Source organism: Dendropsophus ebraccatus, chromosome 13, assembly GCF_027789765.1.
Source record: "Dendropsophus ebraccatus isolate aDenEbr1 chromosome 13, aDenEbr1.pat, whole genome shotgun sequence".
NCBI lineage: Eukaryota > Metazoa > Chordata > Amphibia > Anura > Hylidae > Dendropsophus > Dendropsophus ebraccatus.
The window spans coordinates 8,041,448-8,066,959 of record NC_091466.1 but is presented as its reverse complement, the minus strand read 5'-3'; the positions used below and the strand labels follow the sequence as shown (position 1 = coordinate 8,066,959).

The following is a 25,512-nucleotide window of genomic DNA, read 5'->3' as shown; positions in this document are numbered from 1 at the left end:
TCAGCAGTGACATCACTGAGAATACAGCCTATCCATCACTAGAGATCAGCAGTGACATCACTGAGAATACAGCCTATCCATCACTAGAGATCAGTGACATCACTGAGAATACAGCCTATCCATCACTAGAGATCAGCGGTGACATCACTGAGAATACAGCCTATCCATCACTAGAGATCAGCGGTGACATCACTGAGAATACAGCCTATCCATCACTAGAGATCAGTGACATCACTGAGAATACAGCCTATCCACCACTAGAGATCAGCAGTGACATCACTGAGAATACAGCCTATCCATCACTAGAGATCAGTGACATCACTGAGAATACAGCCTATCCACCACTAGAGATCAGCGGTGACATCACTGAGAATACAGCCTATCCATCACTAGAGATCAGCAGTGACATCACTGAGAATACAGCCTATCCATCACTAGAGATCAGCAGTGACATCACTGAGAATGGAGCTTATCCATCACTAGAGATCAGTGACATCACTGAGAATACAGCCTACCCATCACTAGAGATCAGCGGTGACGTCACCCCCCTCCCCCCATGAAGAATGAGGTCGCACACGGCTGATCTTTCCGGGTATATGAACAAATTCTTAATCTTACAAATATTTAACGTTATAGATTTTCTGCCGTCTATTTCATGATCCCCCACAACCGGCCAAGGAAACGGGGAGAATCAGGGGGAGGGGGAGTATGTGCAAAAGAAAAAAAAATCCAACGGCCCAGAGCCCCTCCCCCCCTCAACACAGCGGCGGGATGTCAGGAGGCGGGGGAGGGGATGAGGGCCCGACTGTCCAGTCAATAGTCCAAGCGATAGGACGTCCATACATTATCCAGATACTACAGCGGATCATGTGACCTGACCGACCAATGGCCTCGGGGCCCTGAAGGAGGAAATGGAAATCGTCTATATTTTTGGTTCGGGCGTGGCGGGCACTGACCCCCGCGGCTGCTGCCAGCTCTGGGATGTGGTTGGCGATGAAGTCTCTTGCTGGAGCCTCTCACACAATGTACACACTGCAGGAATGGCGGACCCCCGGAGTGTGCCGGGCCCCTCAGAAGGTCCATCTGTCATGCGCTTGGCTTTCGCCGCTGTAGCTGTTGCTGGCCGAGGCCTCGGAGCCGGGGGCTTGTCGCGTTGAGTCTTCGCCGTTTAAGCTTTTTCGGCAAACCGGGCAAGTATCGTGCTGCGAAGAGACGGGGCAAACAAGGGGTTAAAGGTGAAGGACATTAAGAAAGGGGAAACAGGGACCCCAGCTGATGTCAGGTGCTGTCACTCTAAGAAAGCTGGGTGATGGTCCGGGCCCCTACTACATGGCCTATTCCCACTAAGTACATGGCTGTGCAGACCTCTACAGGACCACTAGATGGCGATGCTGCACTACAACCTACAGAATAATCATCCTTTATGGCCACACAACCCTCTAAGGGGGCCCGGCGCTAAGAGGGCCCGGCGCTAAGGGGCACGGCGCTAAGGGGCACCGCTCTAAGGGGCACCGCTCTAAGGGGCACCGCTCTAAGGGGCCCGGCGCTAAGGAGCACCGCTCTAAGGGGCCCTGCGCTAAGAGGGAACCGCTCTAAGGGGCCCAGCGCACATGGGGCCCGGCGTATAGTTACCATCTCCAGCCAAGGCACAATACAGTCTCCATGGAAGAAGTGATTGCAGGGCAGCTGTCGGACCTGCTCGGATACAGTGTAGTCGTCCTTACACACGGGACATTCCAGACCCAGATCTGCCGGAGAGAAAACAGGTCACTGCAAGCTCTGCGGGTGGGGGGGGGAGGGGGGAGGTGTTAACCCTGGACACCCCCCCATACTCACCCACTTGCTCCTGAGTTACGGTGACTGTCGGCAGGGAGGAGATCTTCTCTTTGTCGGCTGGAGGGGGGCCGGTGTTTTCCAGTTGGCCCAAAAGCTGGAGAAGATCAGAAGTTATCAGTCCTCCGGAGCATCGCTCCTCTCCTGTCACTGACCTGAGCAATACAGCGTCTCACTATCCTGTCCCCCAAGTGTCACTATCATGTACCCCGAGTAACCACACTATACCCCAAGTGTCACCACCCTGTACCCCAAGTATCACCACACTATACCCCAAGTGTCACCACACTATACCCCAAGTGTCACCGTCCTGTCCCCCAAGTGTCACCACACTATACCCCAAGTGTCACCACCCTGTACCCCAAGTGTCACCGTCCTGTCCCCCAAGTGTCACCGTCCTGTCCCCCAAGTGTCACCGTCCTGTCCCCCAAGTGTCACCGTCCTGTCCCCCAAGTGTCACCATCCTGTACCCCAAGTGTCACCACCCTCTACCCAAAGTGTCACCATCCTGTACCCCAAGTGTCACTATCCTGTACCCCAAGTGTGTAAGACTTATTCACCCTTACTCTCCCCATATGCAGGTGACATATACCATAGTGTAGCACACGGTGCCCTCACCTGAGTGACTATGGAGTCCAGGCCGCTCTGGCCCCAGGCGTAGTCCCCAGGGTTTGAGTGAAGCATCCCGCTCCTTGGAGGAAAAGAAAATAATATTAGAATTATTATAACATTCAGGAACCCACCACAGGGGGCAGCAGAGAGGCACAGAGGTAATGTAATGTCCTGACCCAACCACAGGGGGCAGCAGAGAGGCACAGAGGTAATGTAATGTCCTGACCCAACCACAGGGGGCAGCAGAGAGGCACAGAGGTAATGTAATGTCATGGACCCACCACAGGGGGCAGCAGAGAGGTAATGTAATGTCCTGACCCAACCACAGGGGGCAGCAGAGAGGCACAGAGGTAATGTAATGTCCTGACCCAACCACAGGGGGCAGCAGAGAGGCACAGAGGTAATGTAATGTCATGGACCCACCACAGGGGGCAGCAGAGAGGTAATGTAATGTCCTGACCCAACCACAGGGGGCAGCAGAGAGGCACAGAGGTAATGTAATGTCCTGACCCAACCACAGGGGGCAGCAGAGAGGCACAGAGGTAATGTAATGTCCTGGACCCACCACAGGGGGCAGCAGAGAGGCACAGAGGTAATGTAATGTCATGGACCCACCACAGGAGGCAGCAGAGAGGCACACAGGTAATGTAATGTCATGGACCCACCACAGGGGGCAGCGGAGAGGCACAGAGGTAATGTAATGTCCTGGACCCACCACAGGGGGCAGCAGAGAGGCACAGAGGTAATGTAATGTCCTGGACCAACCACAGGGGGCAGCAGAGAGGCACAGAGGTAATGTAATGTCCTGGACCCACCACAGGGGGCAGCAGACGAGTACACCAGGCTGCAGGCAGTGGTGACATAATGGAAGCAGCCGTCTGCTCGGCTCTGCTATGTCATCCAGTGTCTGGGGGGTTATTACATTACAGAGATGAGGATGTGTAATATAATCTGCGGCTCGCCCTACACACCAGCTGTGAGTACGGATGACACCTGCTGCGGGTGAGTGCCCCCCGCAGGACTGGCAGATAATTATACCCTCAGTCCAATAACATCTGCCACATTCTGGACGTGCCTCCAGCTACGAACAATCACCCCCATCATTCACCCTCCAGGTTTCCCTTCATACAAGGTTAGAGCTGCCCTGACCACAGGGGGCAGCAAACTGTGCTGGAATGTGCAGCCCTACAACGCCCCCTGTGGTGGACTGATGGAACTCCATGTAAGATGGTGCCCCATACTTTACACTACAGCTGTGACACTTACCATGAGAAGGGATGGGGAGACCCAGGTAAGGGGGGATTAGCAAGGACCCCGGCGAAGATCTGCTGGATGATCCTGTAAAAGAAAAGATCAAAACCCGGCATCAGAGGATAGGAGACCCAATCCCCCTATGGAATTCCCCTTTAAGAAGTAACCGATCTTTAATCACTCCCCCATTCATACACAGCACTTACCCTTCGATGGCCGGCGAGCGGTCAGGCCGGGAGCTGACGCGGGATCGGTACCTTGTGGTGGGCTGTCGCGGGGGGCGGCGGGTCACCCGGATGTCGGAGTGGCCCTGGTGGCGTCGCTCGCCATCTCTGTTATCTTGGTCCAAGGAGCTGCCGCTCAGGAAATGTCGGAAATCGGGGAAAAACATTGTGTGGTCTAAATGGTCCCAAAGCTGGAAAACCAAAGGAATAAAAGAGTCACTTACAGGGTTAATGACAGTAACAGTGCCCACCACCTCCGTGCCCCATATAACCAGGTATGACCAATGTGTGCCTCCAAGCAGTAGTCAGGCCAATCTGTGTCCCCATATAGTATAGGAGGTCTTCTCTGTGCTCCCCATATAGTACAGGAGGTCTCCTCTGTGAAATCCCCTATAGGACAGGAGGCCTTCTCTGTGCCCGCCCCCCCCCCCCATACAGAAAAGGAGGCCTTCTCTGTGTCCCCCCCATACAGAAAATTAGGCCTTCTCTGTGCCCCCCATAGGAGGTCTTCTCTGTGCTCCCGATATAGTATAGGAGGTTTTCTCTGTGCTCCCCCATATAGTATAGGAGGTTTCTCTGTGCTCCCCCATATAGTATAGGAGGTCTCCTCTGTGAAATCCTCTATAGGACAGGAGGCCTTCTCTGTGCCCGCCCCCCCCCCCATACAGAAAAGGAGGCCTTCTCTGTGTCCCCCCCATACAGAAAATTAGGCCTTCTCTGTGCCCACCATAGGAGGCCTTCTCTGTGCTCCCGATATAGTATAGGAGGTTTTCTCTGTGTCTCCCATATAGTATAGGTCTTCTGTTTGCCTCCATATAGTATAGGAGGCCTTATCTGTGCCCCCATATGGTATAGGTCTCCTCTGTGTCCCCCATGTAGTTTAGTAGGTCTTCTCTGTACCCCCATATAGTATAGGAGGCCTTCTCTGTGTCTCCCGTATAGTATAGGTCTTCTGCTTGCCTTCATATAGTATAGGTGGTTTCCTCTGTGCTCCCCATATAGTACAGGAGGTCTCCTCTGTGAAATCCCCTATAGGACAGGAGGCCTTCTCTGTGCCCCCCCCATACAGAAAAGGAGGCCTTCTCTGTGCTCCCGATATAGTATAGGAGGTTTTCTCTGTGTCTCCCATATAATATAGGTCTTCTGTTTGCCTCTATATAGTATAGGAGGTTTTCTCTGTACCCCCATATAGTATAGGAGGTCTTCTCTGTACCCCCATATAGTATAGGTGGTTTCCTCTGTACCCCCATATAGTATAGGAGGTCTTCTCTGTGCTCCCCATATGGTATAGTAGGTCTTCTCTGTGCTCCCCATATAGTATATGAGGTCTTCTCTGTGCTCCCCATATGGTATAGTAGGTCTTCTCTGTGCTCCCCATATAGTATATGAGGTCTTCTCTGTGCTCCCCATATAGTATAGTAGGTCTTCTCTGTGCTCCCCATATAGTATATGAGGTCTTCTCTGTGCTCCCCATATAGTATAGTAGGTCTTCTCTGTGCTCCCCATATAGTATATGAGGTCTTCTCTGTGCTCCCCATATAGTATAGTAGGTCTTCTCTGTGCTCCCCATATAGTATATGAGGTCTTCTCTGTGCTCCCCATATAGTATAGTAGGTCTTCTCTGTGCTCCCCATATAGTATATGAGGTCTTCTCTGTGCTCCCCATATAGTATAGTAGGTCTTCTCTGTGCTCCCCATATAGTATATGAGGTCTTCTCTGTGCTCCCCATATAGTATAGTAGGTCTTCTCTGTGCTCCCCATATAGTATATGAGGTCTTCTCTGTGCTCCCCATATAGTATAGTAGGTCTTCTCTGTGCTCCCCATATAGTATATGAGGTCTTCTCTGTGCTCCCCATATAGTATAGTAGGTCTTCTCTGTGCTCCCCATATAGTATATGAGGTCTTCTCTGTGCTCCCCATATAGTATAGTAGGTCTTCTCTGTGCTCCCCATATAGTATATGAGGTCTTCTCTGTGCTCCCCATATAGTATAGTAGGTCTTCTCTGTGCTCCCCATATAGTATATGAGGTCTTCTCTGTGCTCCCCATATAGTATAGTAGGTCTTCTCTGTGCTCCCCATATAGTATATGAGGTCTTCTCTGTGCTCCCCATATAGTATAGTAGGTCTTCTCTGTGCTCCCCATATAGTATATGAGGTCTTCTCTGTGCTCCCCATATAGTATAGTAGGTCTTCTCTGTGCTCCCCATATAGTATATGAGGTCTTCTCTGTGCTCCCCATATAGTATAGTAGGTCTTCTCTGTGCTCCCCATATAGTATATGAGGTCTTCTCTGTGCTCCCCATATAGTATAGTAGGTCTTCTCTGTGCTCCCCATATAGTATATGAGGTCTTCTCTGTGCTCCCCATATAGTATAGTAGGTCTTCTCTGTGCTCCCCATATAGTATATGAGGTCTTCTCTGTGCTCCCCATATAGTATAGTAGGTCTTCTCTGTGCTCCCCATATAGTATATGAGGTCTTCTCTGTGCTCCCCATATAGTATAGTAGGTCTTCTCTGTGCTCCCCATATAGTATATGAGGTCTTCTCTGTGCTCCCCATATAGTATAGTAGGTCTTCTCTGTACCCCCATATAGTATAGGAGGTCTTCTCTTCTGTTTGCCTCCCTATAGCAATTAGGCAACCACTGTGCCCAATATATTTAGGTAGGTAAGTAGGTAATTAGATTAACCTTTTCTGTGCTGCAGTGTAAGTGACACAATGTAATTAATCAAGCTCGGCATCATTTACACGCTGCACCCCACCCAGGGTTAGAAAGGGGGATGAAGGACACTTGTGCCTGATTGGCTCCTGCACTGATGACCTCGGACCCCCGCACATTTTCCCACTTGTGGGCAGCCAGTGGAGGTCGGGGTTCGCCAGTGATGAGGCAGGAGTGTAGTTTCCAGCTGTTAACCCTTTCTGTGCTGCAGGATATAAGTGATGCAGAGTTTACTGTATTTTTTTTTCGTTTAAAAAGACACAGTTTTTAGCAACAAAATATTTAGCTAAAAAGTGTCTGCGTCTTATATTACCCTCACAGGGCGGCCCGACAGTGTCAGATCACCTGACTGCTTCCCTAAGGTACAGGCAAATCGCTGATTCAGTGCTGTACTCGGCTGCTGGGTGAACTGTGCAGCAACCGATAGTTACACAGTCCTCTCCCTTCTCCTGATGGACGCCGATCAGCAAGATCAGTGCTGGGCAGGAGAGGAAAATGACGGTGATCCATCCGTGTATATATGTATGTAGCAGAGGTGTGTGTATATATATATGTAGCAGAGGTGTGTGTATATATGTATGTAGCAGAGATGTATATATATGTGTATGTAGCAGAGGTGTGTGTATATATGTATGTAGCAGGGGTGTGTGTATATATGTATGTGTATGTAGCAGAGGTGTGTGTGTATATGTGTATGTGTATGTAGCAGAGGTGTGTGTGTGTATATGTATGTGTATGTAGCAGAGGTGTGTGTGTGTATATGTATGTGTATGTAGCAGAGGTGTGTGTATATATGTATGTAGCAGAGGTGTGTGTATATATGTATGTGTATGTAGCAGAGGTGTGTGTATGTATGTGTATGTAGCAGAGGTGTGTGTATATATGTATGTAGCAGAGGTGTGTGTATATGTGTATGTAGCAGAGATGTGTGTATATATGTATGTAGCAGAGGTGTGTGTGTATATGTGTAGGTGTATGTAGCAGAGGTGTGTGTGTATATATGTATGTAGCAGAGATGTGTGTATATATGTATGTAGCAGAGGTGTGTGTATATATGTATACACTACCGTTCAAAAGTTTGGGGTCACATTGAAATGTCCTTATTCTTGAAGCACTGTACTTTTCAATGAAGATAACATTACACTAGTCCTAACTGTAACCAAATCCCCTCTATACATTGCTAATGTGGTAAGTGACTATTCTAGCTGCAAATGTCTGGTGTTTGGGGCAATATCTACATAGGTGTATAGAGGCCCATTTCCAGCAACTATCACTCCGGTGTTCTAATGGTACAATGTGTTTGCTCATTGGCTCAGAAGGATAATTGATGATTAGAAAACCCTTGTGCAATCATCTTCACACATCTGAAAACAGTCTAGCTCGTTACAGAAGCTACAAAACTGACCTTCCTTTGAGCAGATTGTGTTTCTGGAACATCACATTTGTGGGGTCAATTAAACGCTCAAAATGGCCAGAAAAAGAGAACTTTCATCTGAAACTGGACAGTCTATTCTTGTTCTTAGAAATGAAGGCTATTCCATGCGAGAAATTGCTAAGAAATTGAAGATTTCCTACAGCGGTGTGTACTACTCCCTTCAGAGGACAGCACAAACAGGCTCTAACCAGAGTAGAAAAAGAAGTGGGAGGCCGCGTTGCAAAACTAAGCAAGAAGATAAGCACATTAGAGTCTCTAGTTTGAGAAACCGACGCCTCACAGGTCCCCAACTGGCATCTTCATTACATAGTACCCGCAAAACACCAGTGTCACCATCTGGCTTTGGCTTCAACAGATCTGTCAGATAATCTGTCTGTGTAACCGCACCATTATAGTTATGTGTGTCTTATAGTCTGGCGCCTCTTACAGTCACACACTGCAGCACAGAAAGTGTTAGGGTGCGTTCACACGTACAGGCTCTGCAGCAGATTTGATGGCCTAGAATTGATTTGCTTTGAATCTGCTGCAGATCCTGTACGTGTGAACGCACTCTTAGAGAGCAGGACTCCGGACACCGGCTCCTGCACTCAGGAGACCTGAGAGCAGGCAGGAGCTTGGGGGGCAGCTGGAGTGTGTACTCCGCAGGACACTGTGATTATGGGGGACCCCCATGGCCCCGCAGGGTCACAGTGAAGGGCGGCACTCACCTCTGCAAAGTGCGTCGTCCCATTATCGTCTATCGTGCTTCCTCCGGAGTCTAGAAAACTGAGACACAAACACGGAAGTGGATTAGCAGGGCTCCACCCTGAGCAAAGCTCACACCGCAAGCTGCTGAACTCTGCTGACCTGCCGGCCCCGAGGTTGCCCCGGCGGACGGCCCCGGCACAGCGCCATGCGGAGGGAACCCCAGCCAAGTCTGCTCAGCAGGTTACAGCTACACACCACCTCCAAAGCCGCTCATGTTACTCCTCTCTGAGCGGAATTCCTGTTGGCTCTCAGCCTGCAGACCCCCCCCAACGTCTCACCGCTGCCCCCTGCAGGATGCCAAGCTGCACTGCATTCTGGGATATATCAGTCACCAGGACTATGAACACTGCTCTGGGTGTAACTGGAGGAGAAGATGGGATACAGACTCAGACCCATAGATCAGGGATGGCAAAACTCTTAAAGGGACAGCACCCCATAATCAAACAGACCACATAACCTACTCCAATCACATCCAAAGCTGCAGCCACAATCCTGCCAACTAAGCTAACTGAATCATACTCCAGCCACATACAAAGTTACACAAAGAAACACAAAGTGGATGTAGCCATGTAAACACCATGAGAATACCCGACGGGTCACACGACGGGCCAGCCGACGGGTCACACGACGGGCCAGCCGACGGGTCACAATTACGGGCCAGCCGACGGGTCACAATTACGGGCCAGCCGACGGGTCACACGACGGGACAGCCGACGGGTCACACGACGGGACAGCCGACGGGTCACACGACGGGACAGCCGACGGGTCACACGACGGGACAGCCGACGGGTCACACGACGGGACAGCCGACGGGTCACAATTACGGGACAGCCGACGGGTCACACGACGGGCCAGCCGACGGGTCACAATTACGGGACAGCCGACGGGTCACAATTACGGGACAGCCGACGGGTCACAATTACGGGACAGCCGACGGGTCACAATTACGGGACAGCCGACGGGTCACAATTACGGGACAGCCGACGGGTCACAATTACGGGACAGCCGACGGGTCACAATTACGGGACAGCCGACGGGTCACACGACGGGACAGCCGACGGGTCACACGACGGGACAGCCGACGGGACAGCCGACGGGTCACACGACGGGACAGCCGACGGGACAGCCGACGGGTCACACGACGGGACAGCCGACGGGTCACATGACGGGACAGCCGACGGGTCACACGACGGGCCACACGACGGGCCAGCCGACGGGCCACACGACGGGCCAGCCGACGGGTCACACGACGGGCCAGCCGACGGGTCACACGACGGGCCAGCCGACGGGTCACACGACGGGCCAGCCGACGGGTCACACGACGGGCCAGCCGACAGCTCACACGACGGGCCAGCCAACAGGTCGCATTCTCCACTTCTAAATGAATGCAGGGAGACCCCGGATCTGCAGATCATCCCTGGAGATCAATCAGACATGTGGACATGAGCCCCCCCCCCCCCCCTACCTGGAGTCTTCAGTCACCTCCTCGATAAAACCAGAGTCACATCGGGGGCAGATATATTCCTGCAAGACAAGAAAGAGAAGAGTGAGGGGGCAGACACATAGCAGCTATGCTCCAGTCACCACCAGAGCTGCGCCCCATCCTCTCCTCCAACTACCAATAGGGTAATGCAGCTCTGGCTGTGAGTGGAGTATAAGAGTGGTGAATGCAGCTCTGGGTGTGAGTGGAATATGAGAGTGGTGAATGCAGCTCTGGGTGTGAGTGGAGTATGAGTAGTGAATGCAGCTCTAGGTGTGAGTGGAGTATGAGAGTAGTGAATGCAGCTCTAGGTGTGAGTGGAGTATGAGAGTAGTGAATGCAGCTCTGGGTGTGAGTGGAGTATGAGAGTAGTGAATGCAGCTCTGGATGTGAGTGGAGTATGAGAGTAGTTAATGCAGCTCTGGGTGTGAGTGGAGTATGAGTAGTTAATGCAGCTCTGGATGTGAGTGGAGTATAAGAGTAGTGAATGCAGCTCTGGATGTGAGTGGAGTATAAGAGTAGTGAATGCAGCTCTGGATGTGAGTGGAGTATGAGAGTAGTTAATGCAGCTCTGGGTGTGAGTGGAGTATGAGTAGTTAATGCAGCTCTGGATGTGAGTGGAGTATAAGAGTAGTTAATGCAGCTCTGGGTGTGCGTGGAGTATGAGTAGTTAATGCAGCCCTGGATGTGAGTGGATTATAAGAGTGGTAAATGCAGCCCTGGGTGTGAGTGGAGTATGAGAGTAGTGAATGCAGCCCTGGGTGTGAGTGGAGTATGAGAGTGGTGAATGCAGCCCTGGGTGTGAGTTGAGTATGAGAGTAGTGAATGCAGCCCTGGGTGTGAGTTGAGTATGAGTGGTAAATGCAGCCCTGGGTGTGAGTGGAGTATGAGAGTAGTGAATGCAGCCCTGGGTGTGAGTGGAGTATGAGAGTAGTGAATGCAGCTCTGGGTGTGAGTGGAGTATGAGAGTAGTGAATGCAGCTCTGGGTGTGAGTGGAGTATGAGAGTAGTGAATGCAGCTCTGGGTGTGAGTGGAGTATGAGAGTAGTGAATGCAGCTCTGGGTGTGAGTGGAGTATGAGAGTAGTGAATGCAGCTCTGGGTGTGAGTGGAGTATGAGAGTAGTGAATGCAGCCCTGGGTGTGAGTGGAGTATGAGAGTAGTGAATGCAGCTCTGGGTGTGAGTGGAGTATGAGAGTAGTGAATGCAGCTCTGGGTGTGAGTGGAGTATGAGAGTAGTGAATGCAGCTCTGGGTGTGAGTGGAGTATGAGAGTAGTGAATGCAGCTCTGGGTGTGAGTGGAGTATGAGAGTAGTGAATGCAGCTCTGGGTGTGAGTGGAGTATGAGAGTAGTGAATGCAGCCCTGGGTGTGAGTGGAGTATGAGAGTAGTGAATGCAGCTCTGGGTGTGAGTGGAGTATGAGAGTAGTGAATGCAGCCCTGGGTGTGAGTGGAGTATGAGAGTAGTGAATGCAGCTCTGGGTGTGAGTGGAGTATGAGAGTAGTGAATGCAGCTCTGGATGTGAGTGGAGTATGAGAGTAGTTAATGCAGCTCTGGGTGTGAGTGGAGTATGAGTAGTTAATGCAGCTCTGGATGTGAGTGGAGTATAAGAGTAGTTAATGCAGCTCTGGGTGTGCGTGGAGTATGAGTAGTTAATGCAGCCCTGGATGTGAGTGGATTATAAGAGTGGTAAATGCAGCCCTGGGTGTGAGTGGAGTATGAGAGTAGTGAATGCAGCCCTGGGTGTGAGTGGAGTATGAGAGTGGTGAATGCAGCCCTGGGTGTGAGTTGAGTATGAGAGTAGTGAATGCAGCTCTGGGTGTGAGTGGAGTATGAGAGTAGTGAATGCAGCCCTGGGTGTGAGTTGAGTATGAGTGGTAAATGCAGCCCTGGGTGTGAGTGGAGTATGAGAGTAGTGAATGCAGCCCTGGGTGTGAGTGGAGTATGAGAGTAGTGAATGCAGCTCTGGGTGTGAGTGGAGTATGAGAGTAGTGAAGGCAGCTCTGGGTGTGAGTGGAGTATGAGAGTAGTGAATGCAGCTCTGGGTGTGAGTGGAGTATGAGAGTAGTGAATGCAGCTCTGGGTGTGAGTGGAGTATGAGAGTAGTGAATGCAGCCCTGGGTGTGAGTGGAGTATGAGAGTAGTGAATGCAGCTCTGGGTGTGAGTGGAGTATGAGAGTAGTGAATGCAGCTCTGGCTGTGAGTGGAGTATAAGAGTAGTGAATGCAGCTCTGGGTGTGAGTGGAGTATGAGAGTAGTGAATGCAGCTCTGGGTGTGAGTGGAGTATGAGAGTAGTGAATGCAGCTCTGGGTGTGAGTGGAGTATGAGAGTAGTGAATGCAGCCCTGGGTGTGAGTGGAGTATGAGAGTAGTGAATGCAGCTCTGGGTGTGAGTGGAGTATGAGAGTAGTGAATGCAGCCCTGGGTGTGAGTGGAGTATGAGAGTAGTGAATGCAGCTCTGGGTGTGAGTGGAGTATGAGAGTAGTGAATGCAGCTCTGGGTGTGAGTGGAGTATGAGAGTAGTGAATGCAGCTCTGGGTGTGAGTGGAGTATGAGAGTAGTGAATGCAGCTCTGGGTGTGAGTGGAGTATGAGAGTAGTGAATGCAGCCCTGGGTGTGAGTGGAGTATGAGAGTAGTGAATGCAGCTCTGGGTGTGAGTGGAGTATGAGAGTAGTGAATGCAGCTCTGGGTGTGAGTGGAGTATGAGAGTAGTGAATGCAGCTCCGGGTGGACATGACGTGGTCAGGATCAGCAGAGATTAGGCAGATTATCTCCGGTCACCACCAGAGCTGCGGGATCAGTTTCCAGGATGTCAGAGATCTGAGGATGATGCAGCTGTGCGGAGCCTGGAGAGCCGGGTGAGGACCCCTGCGGGGGCTGTGGGGTCTCCTGGTCCCGTGGGGTCTAGGTCAGGGCAATCACCCAGCTTTCCCAGACCTCTGACTGACGCTGCATGTATGCTGAGAAGTGCTGCCCCTCAGACACCACACACCATGACCCCTGCTCACCAGGAGACGTCTGTAACAAGTCACCTGGGGCAGGGGGAGGGGCGGACGCTGCCAGGTAACCAGCCATATCTCTGTATACAGCAGCTGCTGCCCCCCCAGATCCGACACCAGCCGCTCATCTATCCTGGAGGGCAGCAGAGCGAGACCGGCCATGTGTCAGCTCACCAGCACAGGGGCTCATCCGGCTCTCCCAGACCCTGAACGGGAATGGGGCAGCTGGGTGACAATGGCTTTATTACCCAGCTTTCCCAGGAACAGATATAAGATCAGTCTGGGGGGGGAGTAACACTCCTGACCCCAACCGGCAGCTATTCAGGAGTCAGGGAGAGCTGGGTGACCCTCTGTAGTGATAGGGAGGTGGGGTGAGCCCTGCTGGATCTGTAGTGGTGGCCACATTGGTTGCCATCTAGTTTTCCTATACTCCATGGTGACAAAGGGAAGGACAGGAGTACTGCACAGACCTCGCCCAGCTTCCCTATACTCCATGGTGACAAAGGGAAGGACCGGAGTACTGCACAGACCTCGCCCAGCTTCCCTATACTCCATGGTGACAAAGGGAAGGACCGGAGTACTGCACAGACCTCGCCCAGCTTCCCTATACTCCAGAGTGGTCAAAGGGAAGGACAAGAGTACTGCACAGACCTCGCCCAGCTTTCCTATACTCCATGGTGACAAAGGGAAGGACCGGAGTACTGCACAGACCTCGCCCAGCTTCCCTATACTCCAGAGTGGTCAAAGGGAAGGACAAGAGTACTGCACAGACCTCGCCAAGCTTTCCTATACTCCAGAGTGGTCAAAGGGAAGGACAAGAGTACTGCACAGACCTCGCCCAGCTTTATTATAAACAGTAGTAGAAGTAATACAGGAGGGATCTATGCTGGTAGTTACTCTAGCTGTCACCCAGCTTTCCCAGGCAGCTGATAGGGCAGCAGGAGTCACACCTGGGCTCTGTCGCTGTCACCCAGCTTTCCCAGGCAGCTGATAGGGCAGCAGGAGTCACACCTGGGCTCTGTCGCTGTCACCCAGCTTTCCCAGGCAGCTGATAGGGCAGCAGGAGTCACACCTGGGCTCTGTCGCTGTCACCCAGCTTTCCCAGGCAGCTGATAGGGCATCAGGAGTCACACCTGGGCTCTGTCGCTGTCACCCAGCTTTCCCAGGCAGCTGATAGGGCAGCAGGAGTCACACCTGGGCTCTGTCGCTGTCACCCAGCTTTCCCAGGCAGCTGATAGGGCAGCAGGAGTCACACCTGGGCTCTGTCGCTGTCACCCAGCTTTCCCAGGCAGCTGATAGGGCAGCAGGAGTCACACCTGGGCTCTGTCGCTGTCACCCAGCTTTCCCAGGCAGCTGATAGGGCAGCAGGAGTCACACCTGGGCTCTGTCGCTGTCACCCAGCTTTCCCAGGCAGCTGATAGGGCATCAGGAGTCACACCTGGGCTCTGTCGCTGTCACCCAGCTTTCCCAGGCAGCTGATAGGGCAGCAGGAGTCACACCTGGGCTCTGTCGCTGTCACCCAGCTTTCCCCGGCAGCTGATAGGGCAGCAGGAGCTCTGTCGCTGTCACCTGGCAGAAGGACATATAACGGCCGCAGCCGCCAGTGACGCCGCTGTATTTGCAGATTAGACCAGAGGCGGCTCAGGAATATACATGGCAGCAATGAGAGGACAGGCGGGCAGTATTTATAGCCTCCACTGCAGAAATCCCCCAACAACAGACACTATTATACTGGGGGAGCCGGAGACTGGGAACAGCACTACAGGTGTATTATACTACTAATACAGAGGGTGAGGGGCAAGAAGCCACCGCCATAAAGGGGGCCACTGTTACATGGACAGTGTACAGTACTATTATATGTGCAGTATATGGGGGGATATTACATGTACAGTACTATTATATGTGCAGTGTATGGGGATATTACATGTACAGTACTATTATATGTGCAGTGTATGGGGATATTACATGTACAGTACTATTATATGTGCAGTGTATGGGGGAGGGTATTACATGGACAGTACTATTATATGTGCAGTGTATGGGGGTATTACATGTACAGTACTATTATATGTGCAGTGTATGGGGGTATTACATGGACAGTACTATTATATGTGCAGTGTATGGGGGTATTACATGTACAGTACTATTATATGTGCAGTGTATGGGGGGTATTACATGTACAGTACTATTATATGTGCAGTGTATGGGGGGATATTACATGGACAGTACTATTATATGTGCAGTGTATGGGGGTATTACATGTACAGTACTATTATATGTGCAGTGTATGGGGGTATTACATGTACAGTACTATTATATGTGCAGTGTATGGGGGTATTACATGTACTGTACTATTATATGTGCAGTATATGGGGGGATATTACATGTACAGTACTATTATATGTGCAGTGTATGGGGGTATTACATGTACAGTACTATTATATGTGCAGTGTATGGGGGTATTACATGTACAGTACTATTATATGTGCAGTGTATGGGGGTATTACATGGACAGTACTATTATATGTGCAGTGTATGGGGGGGGGTTATTACATGGTCAGTACTATTATATGTGCAGTGTATGGGGGGGATATTATATGTGCAGTGTATGGGGGTATTACATGTACAGTACTATTATATGTGCAGTGTATGGGGGGGATATTATATGTGCAGTGTATGGGGGGGATATTATATGTGCAGTGTATGGGGGTATTACATGTACAGTACTATTATATGTGCAGTGTATGGGGGTATTACATGTACAGTACTATTATATGTGCAGTGTATGGGGGTATTACATGTACAGTACTATTATATGTGCAGTGTATGGGGGTATTACATGGACAGTACTATTATATGTGCAGTGTATGGGGGGGGTTATTACATGGTCAGTACTATTATATGTGCAGTGTATGGGGGGGATATTATATGTGCAGTGTATGGGGGGGATATTATATGTGCAGTGTATGGGGGGGATATTATATGTGCAGTGTATGGGGGTATTACATGTACAGTACTATTATATGTGCAGTGTATGGGGGTATTACATGTACAGTACTATTATATGTGCAGTGTATGGGGGTATTACATGTACAGTACTATTATATGTGCAGTGTATGGGGGTATTACATGTACAGTACTATTATATGTGCAGTGTATGGGGGTATTACATGTACAGTACTATTATATGTGCAGTGTATGGGGGTATTACATGTACAGTACTATTATATGTGCAGTGTATGGGGGTATTACATGTACAGTACTATTATATGTGCAGTGTATGGGGGTATTACATGTACAGTACTATTATATGTGCAGTGTATGGGGGTATTACATGTACAGTACTATTATATGTGCAGTGTATGGAGGTATTACATGTACAGTACTATTATATGTGCAGTGTATGGGGGGTATTACATGTATAGTACTATTATATGTGCAGTGTATGGGGGATATTACATGTATAGTACTATTATATGTGCAGTGTATGGGGGATATTACATGTACAGTACTATTATATGTGCAGTGTATGGGGGTATTACATGTACAGTACTATTATATGTGCAGTGTATGGGGGTATTACATAGACAGTACTATTATATGTGCAGTGTATGGGGGTATTACATGTACAGTACTATTATATGTGCAGTGTATGGGGGGATATTACATGTATAGTACTATTATATGTGCAGTGTATGGGGGGATATTACATGTACAGTACTATTATATGTGCAGTGTATGGGGGGTATTACATGGACAGTACTATTATATGCGCAATGTATGGGGGGGATATTATATGTGCAGTGTATGGGGGTATTACATGTACAGTACTATTATATGTGCAGTGTATGGGGATATTACATGTACAGTACTATTATATGTGCAGTGTATGGGGGTATTACATGTACAGTACTATTATATGTGCAGTGTATGGGGGTATTACATAGACAGTACTATTATATGTGCAGTGTATGGGGGTATTACATGTACAGTACTATTATATGTGCAGTGTATGGGGGGATATTACATGTATAGTACTATTATATGTGCAGTGTATGGGGGGATATTACATGTATAGTACTATTATATGTGCAGTGTATGGGGGGATATTACATGTACAGTACTATTATATGTGCAGTGTATGGGGGGTATTACATGGACAGTACTATTATATGTGCAGTGTATGGGGGGTATTACATAGACAGTACTATTATATGTGCAGTGTATGGGGGTATTACATGTACAGTACTATTATATGTGCAGTGTATGGGGGGATATTACATGTATAGTACTATTATATGTGCAGTGTATGGGGGGATATTACATGTACAGTACTATTATATGTGCAGTGTATGGGGGGTATTACATGGACAGTACTATTATATGCGCAATGTATGGGGGGGATATTATATGTGCAGTGTATGGGGGTATTACATGTACAGTACTATTATATGTGCAGTGTATGGGGATATTACATGTACAGTACTATTATATGTGCAGTGTATGGGGGTATTACATGTACAGTACTATTATATGTGCAGTGTATGGGGGTATTACATAGACAGTACTATTATATGTGCAGTGTATGGGGGGTATTACATGTACAGTACTATTATATGTGCAGTGTATGGGGGTATTACATGTACAGTACTATTATATGTGCAGTGTATGGGGGGATATTACATGTATAGTACTATTATATGTGCAGTGTATGGGGGGATATTACATGTATAGTACTATTATATGTGCAGTGTATGGGGGGATATTACATGTACAGTACTATTATATGTGCAGTGTATGGGGGGTATTACATGGACAGTACTATTATATGTGCAGTGTATGGGGGGTATTACATGTACAGTACTATTATATGTGCAGTGTATGGTGGTATTACATGTACAGTACTATTATATGTGCAGTGTATGGGGGGTTATTACATGGACAGTACTATTATATGTGCAGTGTATGGGGGGGATATTATATGTGCAGTGTATGGGGGGTATTACATGGACAGTACTATTATATGTGCAGTGTATGGGGGTATTACATGTACAGTACTATTATATGTGCAGTGTATGGGGGTATTACATGTACAGTACTATTATATGTGCAGTATATGGGGGTATTACATGTACAGTAGTATTATATGTGCAGTGTATGGGGGTATTACATGTACAGTACTATTATATGTGCAGTGTATGGGGGTATTACATGTACAGTACTATTATATGTGCAGTGTATGGGGGGTATTACATGTACAGTACTATTATATGTGCAGTGTATGGGGGTATTACATGTACAGTACTATTATATGTGCAGTGTATGGGGGTATTACATGTACAGTACTATTATATGTGCAGTATATGGGGGTATTACATGTACAGTAGTATTATATGTGCAGTGTATGGGGGTATTACATGTACAGTACTATTATATGTGCAGTGTATGGGGGTATTACATGTACAGTACTATTATATGTGCAGTGTATGGGGGGTATTACATGTACAGTACTATTATATGTGCAGTGTATGGGGGTATTACATGTACAGTACTATTATATGTGCAGTGTATGGGGGTATTACATGTACAGTACTATTATATGTGCAGTGTATGGGGGTATTACATGTACAGTACTATTATATGTGCAGTATATGGGGGTATTACATGTACAGTAGTATTATATGTGCAGTGTATGGGGGGTATTACATGTACAGTACTATTATATGTGCAGTGTATGGGGGTATTACATGTACAGTACTATTATATGTGCAGTGTATGGAGCATTACATGGACAGTACTATTATATGTGCAGTGTATGGAGCATTACATGGACAGTACTATTATATGTGCAGTGTATGGGGATATTACATGGACAGTACTATTATATGTGCAGTATATGGAAGTATTACATGTACAGTAGTATTATATGTGCAGTATATGGTGGGATATTACATGTACAGTACTATTATATGTGCAGTGTATGGGAATATTACATGGACAGTACTATTATATGTGCAGTGTATGGAGCATTACATGTACAGTACTATTATATGTGCAGTATATGGGGGGATATTACATGTACAGTACTATTATATGTGCAGTGTATGGAGCATTACATGTACAGTACTATTATATGTGCAGTATATGGGGGGATATTACATGTACAGTACTATTATATGTGCAGTGTATGGGGATATTACATGGACAGTACTATTATATGTGCAGTGTATGGGGATATTACATGGACAGTACTATTATATGTGCAGTGTATGGGGGGATATTACATGGACAGTACTATTATATGTGCAGTGTATGGAGCATTACATGGACAGTACTATTATATGTGCAGTATATGGAGGTATTACATGTACAGTACTATTATATGTGCAGTATATGGGGGGATATTACATGTACAGTACTATTATATGTGCAGTGTATGGGGGTATTACATGGACAGTACTATTATATGTGTAGTGTATGGGGGGGGTATTATATGTGCAGTGTATGGGGGTATTACATGGACAGTGTACAGTATTATTATATGTGCAGTGTATGGGGGAATATTACATGGACGGTACTATTATATGTGCAGTGTATATGGGGGAGGGTATTACATGTACAGTACTATTATATGTGCAGTGTATGGGGGTATTACATGTACAGTACTATTATATGTGCAGTGTATGGGGGTATTACATGTACAGTACTATTATATGTGCAGTGTATGGGGGTATTACATGTACAGTACTATTATATGTGCAGTGTATGGGGATATTACATGTACAGTACTATTATATGTGCAGTGTATGGGGGGATATTACATGGACAGTACTATTATATGTGCAGTGTATGGAGCATTACATGTACAGTACTATTATATGTGCAGTATATGGGGGGATATTACATGTACAGTACTATTATATGTGCAGTGTATGGGGATATTACATGGACAGTACTATTATATGTGCAGTGTATGGAGCATTACATGGACAGTACTATTATATGTGCAGTGTATGGGGGGGTATTACATGGACAGTACTATTATATGTGCAGTGTATGGGGGGATATTACATGGACAGTACTATTATATGTGCAGTGTATGGGGGTATTACATGTACAGTACTATTATATGTGCAGTGTATGGGGGGATATTACATGGACAGTACTATTATATGTGCAGTGTATGGAGCATTACATGGACAGTACTATTATATGTGCAGTATATGGAGGTATTACATGTACAGTACTATTATATGTGCAGTATATGGGGGGATATTACATGTACAGTACTATTATATGTGCAGTGTATGGGGGTATTACATGGACAGTACTATTATATGTGTAGTGTATGGGGGGGATATTATATGTGCAGTGTATGGGGGTATTACATGGACAGTGTACAGTATTATTATATGTGCAGTGTATGGGGGGATATTACATGGACGGTACTATTATATGTGCAGTGTATATGGGGGAATATTACATGGACAGTACTATTATATGTGCAGTGTATATGGGGGAGGGTATTACATGTACAGTACTATTATATGTGCAGTGTATGGGGGTATTACATGTACAGTACTATTATATGTGCAGTGTATGGGGGGTATTACATGTACAGTACTATTATATGTGCAGTGTATGGGGATATTACATGTACAGTACTATTATATGTGCAGTGTATGGGGGGGGGTATTACATGGACAGTACTATTATATGTGCAGTGTATGGGGGTATTACATGGACAGTACTATTATATGTGCAGTGTATGGGGGTATTACATGGACAGTACTATTATATGTGCAGTGTATGGGGGTATTACATGGACAGTACTATTATATGTGCAGTGTATGGGGGTATTACATGGACAGTACTATTATATGTCCAGTATATGGAGGTATTACACAGACACTCTCATATCATGATGATGCCACCAGCACAGGATACCCCATGGCTACAGTTGTCATCATCCAGGCCCCACACAGATACCTTACACACAGCGTTACTATATACCGCCACCAGTATATAGCAGATACTAAACACTCTCTGTACCGCCGGACATCTCTGTGCTTTCACCTTGAAATGCAGCCAAATGCAGAGAATCTGTATCATGGGGGCGGAGAGGATGGGCGGTGCTCCCCAATAAGCGGCCCTACAGCCAATGAAAACTACAACTACCAGCATGCCTGGACAGATGAAAGGCTGTCCAGGCACACTGGGAGTTGTGGTTTTGCAATGGCTGATGAACACTGCACCCTCATAAACAGGTTTGCCCCCCTGCAGTGCCGCTTTCGGCCTCCTGGGGGGGTAAACACTTCCCATAGACATAAATGAGACAGCGCCCCCACCCTGGAATACTAATACTAAGTATCCCACCTCCAGCCACCACTGTCCCTTTAAGAGCGCGCGACACAGCTCTGCTACACGGGGCCTTGCCGGCCCATTTAGAACGTTCTCTCTTCCATATCAGAGAAATGCTGCTCTGCAGGAAGCCGAGATTATCTGCTGTATATAGATGCCGCTACAGCAGCGGGGGAGGGGGCAGCGGGCACCAGAGTGCCAGGGACTGAGCCAAGAGTGCCGCTCAGGAGACTGGGAAAGATGGGTGATGGGAACAATACTAGAGTGCAGGGAGGGGGTGACGCTCAGGTGCCAGGCACCACATGACTGGCAGCGCCCTCATCATGGGGAAAACCCCGGGCAATGAGAAAGTGAAAGGTGACACAGCAGAGCTGAGCCAGCGTGAGAGCACCTCCCCCCCAGTATACAAAGCCACCAATCAGCAGCCGGCTCTTATCTCCCCTCACTGCAGGACACTGCTCTCTGTTATCAGCCTGGGGAGGGGGTTACTAGGCCGTTAGTAACACATGAAAGAGAGGGGCCTGGGAAAGCTGGGTGGTTATTACTGAGAATCCATTACCCTGCATGTCAGCTCTAGAATCAGGAGCCTGGGAAAGCTGGGTGGTGACCAATGAGAATCCATCACCATGCATGTCAGCTCTAGAATCAGGAGCCTGGGAAAGCTGGGTGGTTATTACTGAGAATCCATTACCCTGCATGTCAGCTCTAGAATCAGGAGCATGAGAAAGCTGGGTGGTTACCAATGAGAATCCATCACCCTGCATGTCAGCTCTTGAATTAGGAGCTAGGAAAGCTGGGTGGTTACTGAGAAACCATCACCATGCGTGTCAGCTCTAGAATCAGGAGCCTGGGAAAGCTGGGTGGTTACTGAGAATCCATCACCCTGAATGACAGCTCTAGAATCAGGAGCTGGGAAAGCTGGGTGGTTACCAATGAGAATCCATCACCCGGCATGTCAGCTCTATAATCAGGAGCTGGGAAAGCTGGGTGGTTACCAATGAGAATCCATCACCCTGCATGTCAGCTCTAGAATCAGGAGCTGGGAAAGCTGGGTGGTTACCAATGAGAATCCATCACCATGCGTGTCAGCTGTAGAATCAGGAGCTGGGAAAGCTGGGTGGTTATTAATGAGAATCCATCACCATGCGTGTCAGCTGTAGAATCAGGGGCCGGGAAAGCTGGGTGGTTACCAATGAGAATCCATCACCCTGCATGTCAGCTCTAGAATCAGGGGCCGGGGAAAGCAGGGAAACAACTATCAAATTAGTAAAGGTGGATGCCCCAGCACTCAGCTTTCCCAGAGACCTGCACAGCTAAGCAAGAAAACTAGGTGACAGCTCACATGGCCGCCATTAGCAATATAATAGACGTTGTCACCCAGCTTTCCTATACTCAAGCTGAATTTGTAATTGGACAGGTTGGTTGTCACCCAGCTTTCTCAGGCTCCTACACACACTCTGAGGCACCTTGGAAAGCTGGGTGATGACCCTTAGCTTTATCAGAGATCTGGGCATCACCCAGCTTTCCCAGAATTCTGTCACATAACTGGATACATTACACGGCCTCTAGGGCTGCGATCAGGACAAGCTGTGGTGGTGATGGTCCGACTCCTGCATCATCTACAATGGACGCACTGCTTGTCAACCAGACCCTGCATGAAGCTAACGGCGGCCATACTGGTTGTAACCCAGCTCTCCCAGATTCTGCATGACTAACGGCGGCCATACTGGTTGTCAACTATACTTCTGCACACAGCACAGTGTTCCTCAGGAGCCTGGGAAAGCTGGATGACACCAGTATATAGCTGCAGGACCTGGGAGAGCTGGATGACACCAGTATATAGCTGCAGGATCTGGGAGAGCTGGATGACACCAGTATATAGCTGCAGGATCTGGGAGAGCTGGATGACACCAGTATATAGCTGCAGGATCTGGGAGAGCTGGATGACACCAGTATATAGCTGCAGGATCTGGGAGAGCTGGATGACACCAGTATATAGCTGCAGGATCTGGGAGAGCTGGATGACACCAGTATATAGCTGCAGGATCTGGGAGAGCTGGATGACACCAGTATATAGCTGCAGGATCTGGGAGAGCTGGTTGACACCAGTATATAGCTGCAGGATCTGGGAGAGCTGGATGACACCAGTATATAGCTGCAGGATCTGGGAGAGCTTGATGACACCAGTATATAGCTGCAGGATCTGGGAGAGCTTGATGACACCAGTATAGAGCTGCAGGATCTGGGAGAGCTGGATAACACCACTATATAGCTGCAGGATCTGGGAGAGCTGGATGACACCAGTATATAGCTGCAGGATCTGGGAGAGCTGGATGACACCAGTCTATAGCTGCAGGATCTGGGAGAGCTGGATGACACCAGTATATAGCTGCAGGATCTGGGAGAGCTGGATGACACCAGTATATAGCTGCAGGATCTGGGAGAGCTGGATGACACCAGTATATAGGTGCAGGATCTGGGAGAGCTGGATGACACCAGTATATGGCTGCGGGATCTGGGAGAGCTGGATGACACCAGTATATAGGTGCAGGATCTGGGAGAGCTGGATGACACCAGTATATAGCTGCAGGATCTGGGAGAGCTAGATGACACCAGTATAGAGCTGCAGGATCTGGGAGAGCTGGATGACACCAGTATATAGCTGCAGGATCTGGGAGAGCTGGATGACACCAGTATATAGCTGCAGGATCTGGGAGAGCTGGATGACACCAGTATATAGCTGCAGGATCTGGGAGAGCTGGATGACACCAGTATATAGCTGCACGATCTGGGAGAGCTGGATGACACCAGTATATAGCTGCAGGATCTGGGAGAGCTGGATGACACCAGTATATAGCTGCAGGATCTGGGAGAGCTGGATGACACCAGTATATAGCTGCAGGATCTGGGAGAGCTGGATGACACCAGTATATAGCTGCACGATCTGGGAGAGCTGGATGACACCAGTATATGGCTGCGGGATCTGGGAGAGCTGGATGACACCAGTATATAGCTGCAGGATCTGGGAGAGCTGGATGACACCAGTATATAGCTGCAGGATCTGGGAGAGCTGGATGACACCAGTATATAGCTGCAGGATCTGGGAGAGCTGGATGACACCAGTATATAGCTGCAGGATCTGGGAGAGCTGGATGACTGACACACTGTAACGACCCCCCAGCTGTGGGCAGGGTGTAAATATTCACTGACAGTGGGCAGAGATCCTGAGGACCGGTCAGATAGTGATGGATAGTGAGGAAACTACAACTCCCAGCATGCACATACAGGTGACGGCGGCAGAGGTGACAGGCGGGGGCTGGCAGGGCATGCTGGGAGTTGTAGTTTTCCAGTGTGGTGACAGGTGGAGGGGACTCCCAGCCAGTAACACAGGGGCCCCGCATACACTACGGGTCCCAGCCAGGGGCCCCAGCATCCTCCCCACCTCAGGGGCCCCCCGCCCGGTACAATGGCCCCCGTCCATGACAGCCTCCCCGCTCCGCCCCGTCATCCCCGGGAGATCGTCACTCACCGGCAGCTTGGGGCTGACCTCCCCCTTACAGTGATGGCAGAAGAAGCGATGCTGGGACACCGCCGCCGCCTCCGCCATTTTCCTTTTCCTCCTCCGCCCGCTCCGGCTGTTACTGCTTCACTCGTCACGTCAGTCCTCCCAGCGGCAGCGAGAGCGCTGACAGAGCGCCGCCCCCTGCCACAGCCGCTCTATCCCGCCGGCCACCACTGAGAGGCGCACTGCTCACTGCGGTCCTCCACGGCCAACGAGAGCGCTGATAGAGCGCCGCCCCTGCTACAGCCGCTCTATCCCGTCTGCCACAGCTGAGAGGCGCACTG

The 25,512-nt window shown here is 48.8% G+C and overlaps 1 protein-coding gene across 1 annotated transcript; it reads right to left on the bottom strand.

Moving 5' to 3' along the window:
* Window positions 1-580: 580 nt before the first annotated feature.
* On the bottom strand, window positions 581-25,431 carry RNF115 (ring finger protein 115). Its single transcript, XM_069950092.1, has 9 exons — window positions 25,196-25,431; window positions 10,290-10,348; window positions 8,785-8,842; window positions 3,903-4,111; window positions 3,712-3,783; window positions 2,452-2,524; window positions 1,837-1,930; window positions 1,633-1,748; window positions 581-1,202 (listed from the first exon to the last, which is right to left on the bottom strand). The coding sequence occupies exons 1-9, from the start codon at window positions 25,271-25,273 to the stop codon at window positions 1,071-1,073; spliced, it is 891 nt and encodes a 296-aa protein (XP_069806193.1). The 5' UTR covers window positions 25,274-25,431; the 3' UTR covers window positions 581-1,070.
* Between the last annotated feature and the right edge of the window lie 81 nt (window positions 25,432-25,512).

Bases quoted from the DNA above. Each gene is read 5' to 3' on its own strand.
- RNF115 (XM_069950092.1), bottom strand. From the start codon at position 25,273: ATGGCGGAGGCGGCGGCGGTGTCCCAGCATCGCTTCTTCTGCCATCAC. The intron at 4,112-8,784 runs GTGAGTGCCGCC...TTGGTTTTCCAG, and splicing joins GGACGACGCACTTTGCAGAG to CTTTGGGACCATTTAGACCA. The intron at 3,784-3,902 runs GTAAGTGCTGTG...TTTCTTTTACAG, and splicing joins CGCTCGCCGGCCATCGAAGG to GATCATCCAGCAGATCTTCG.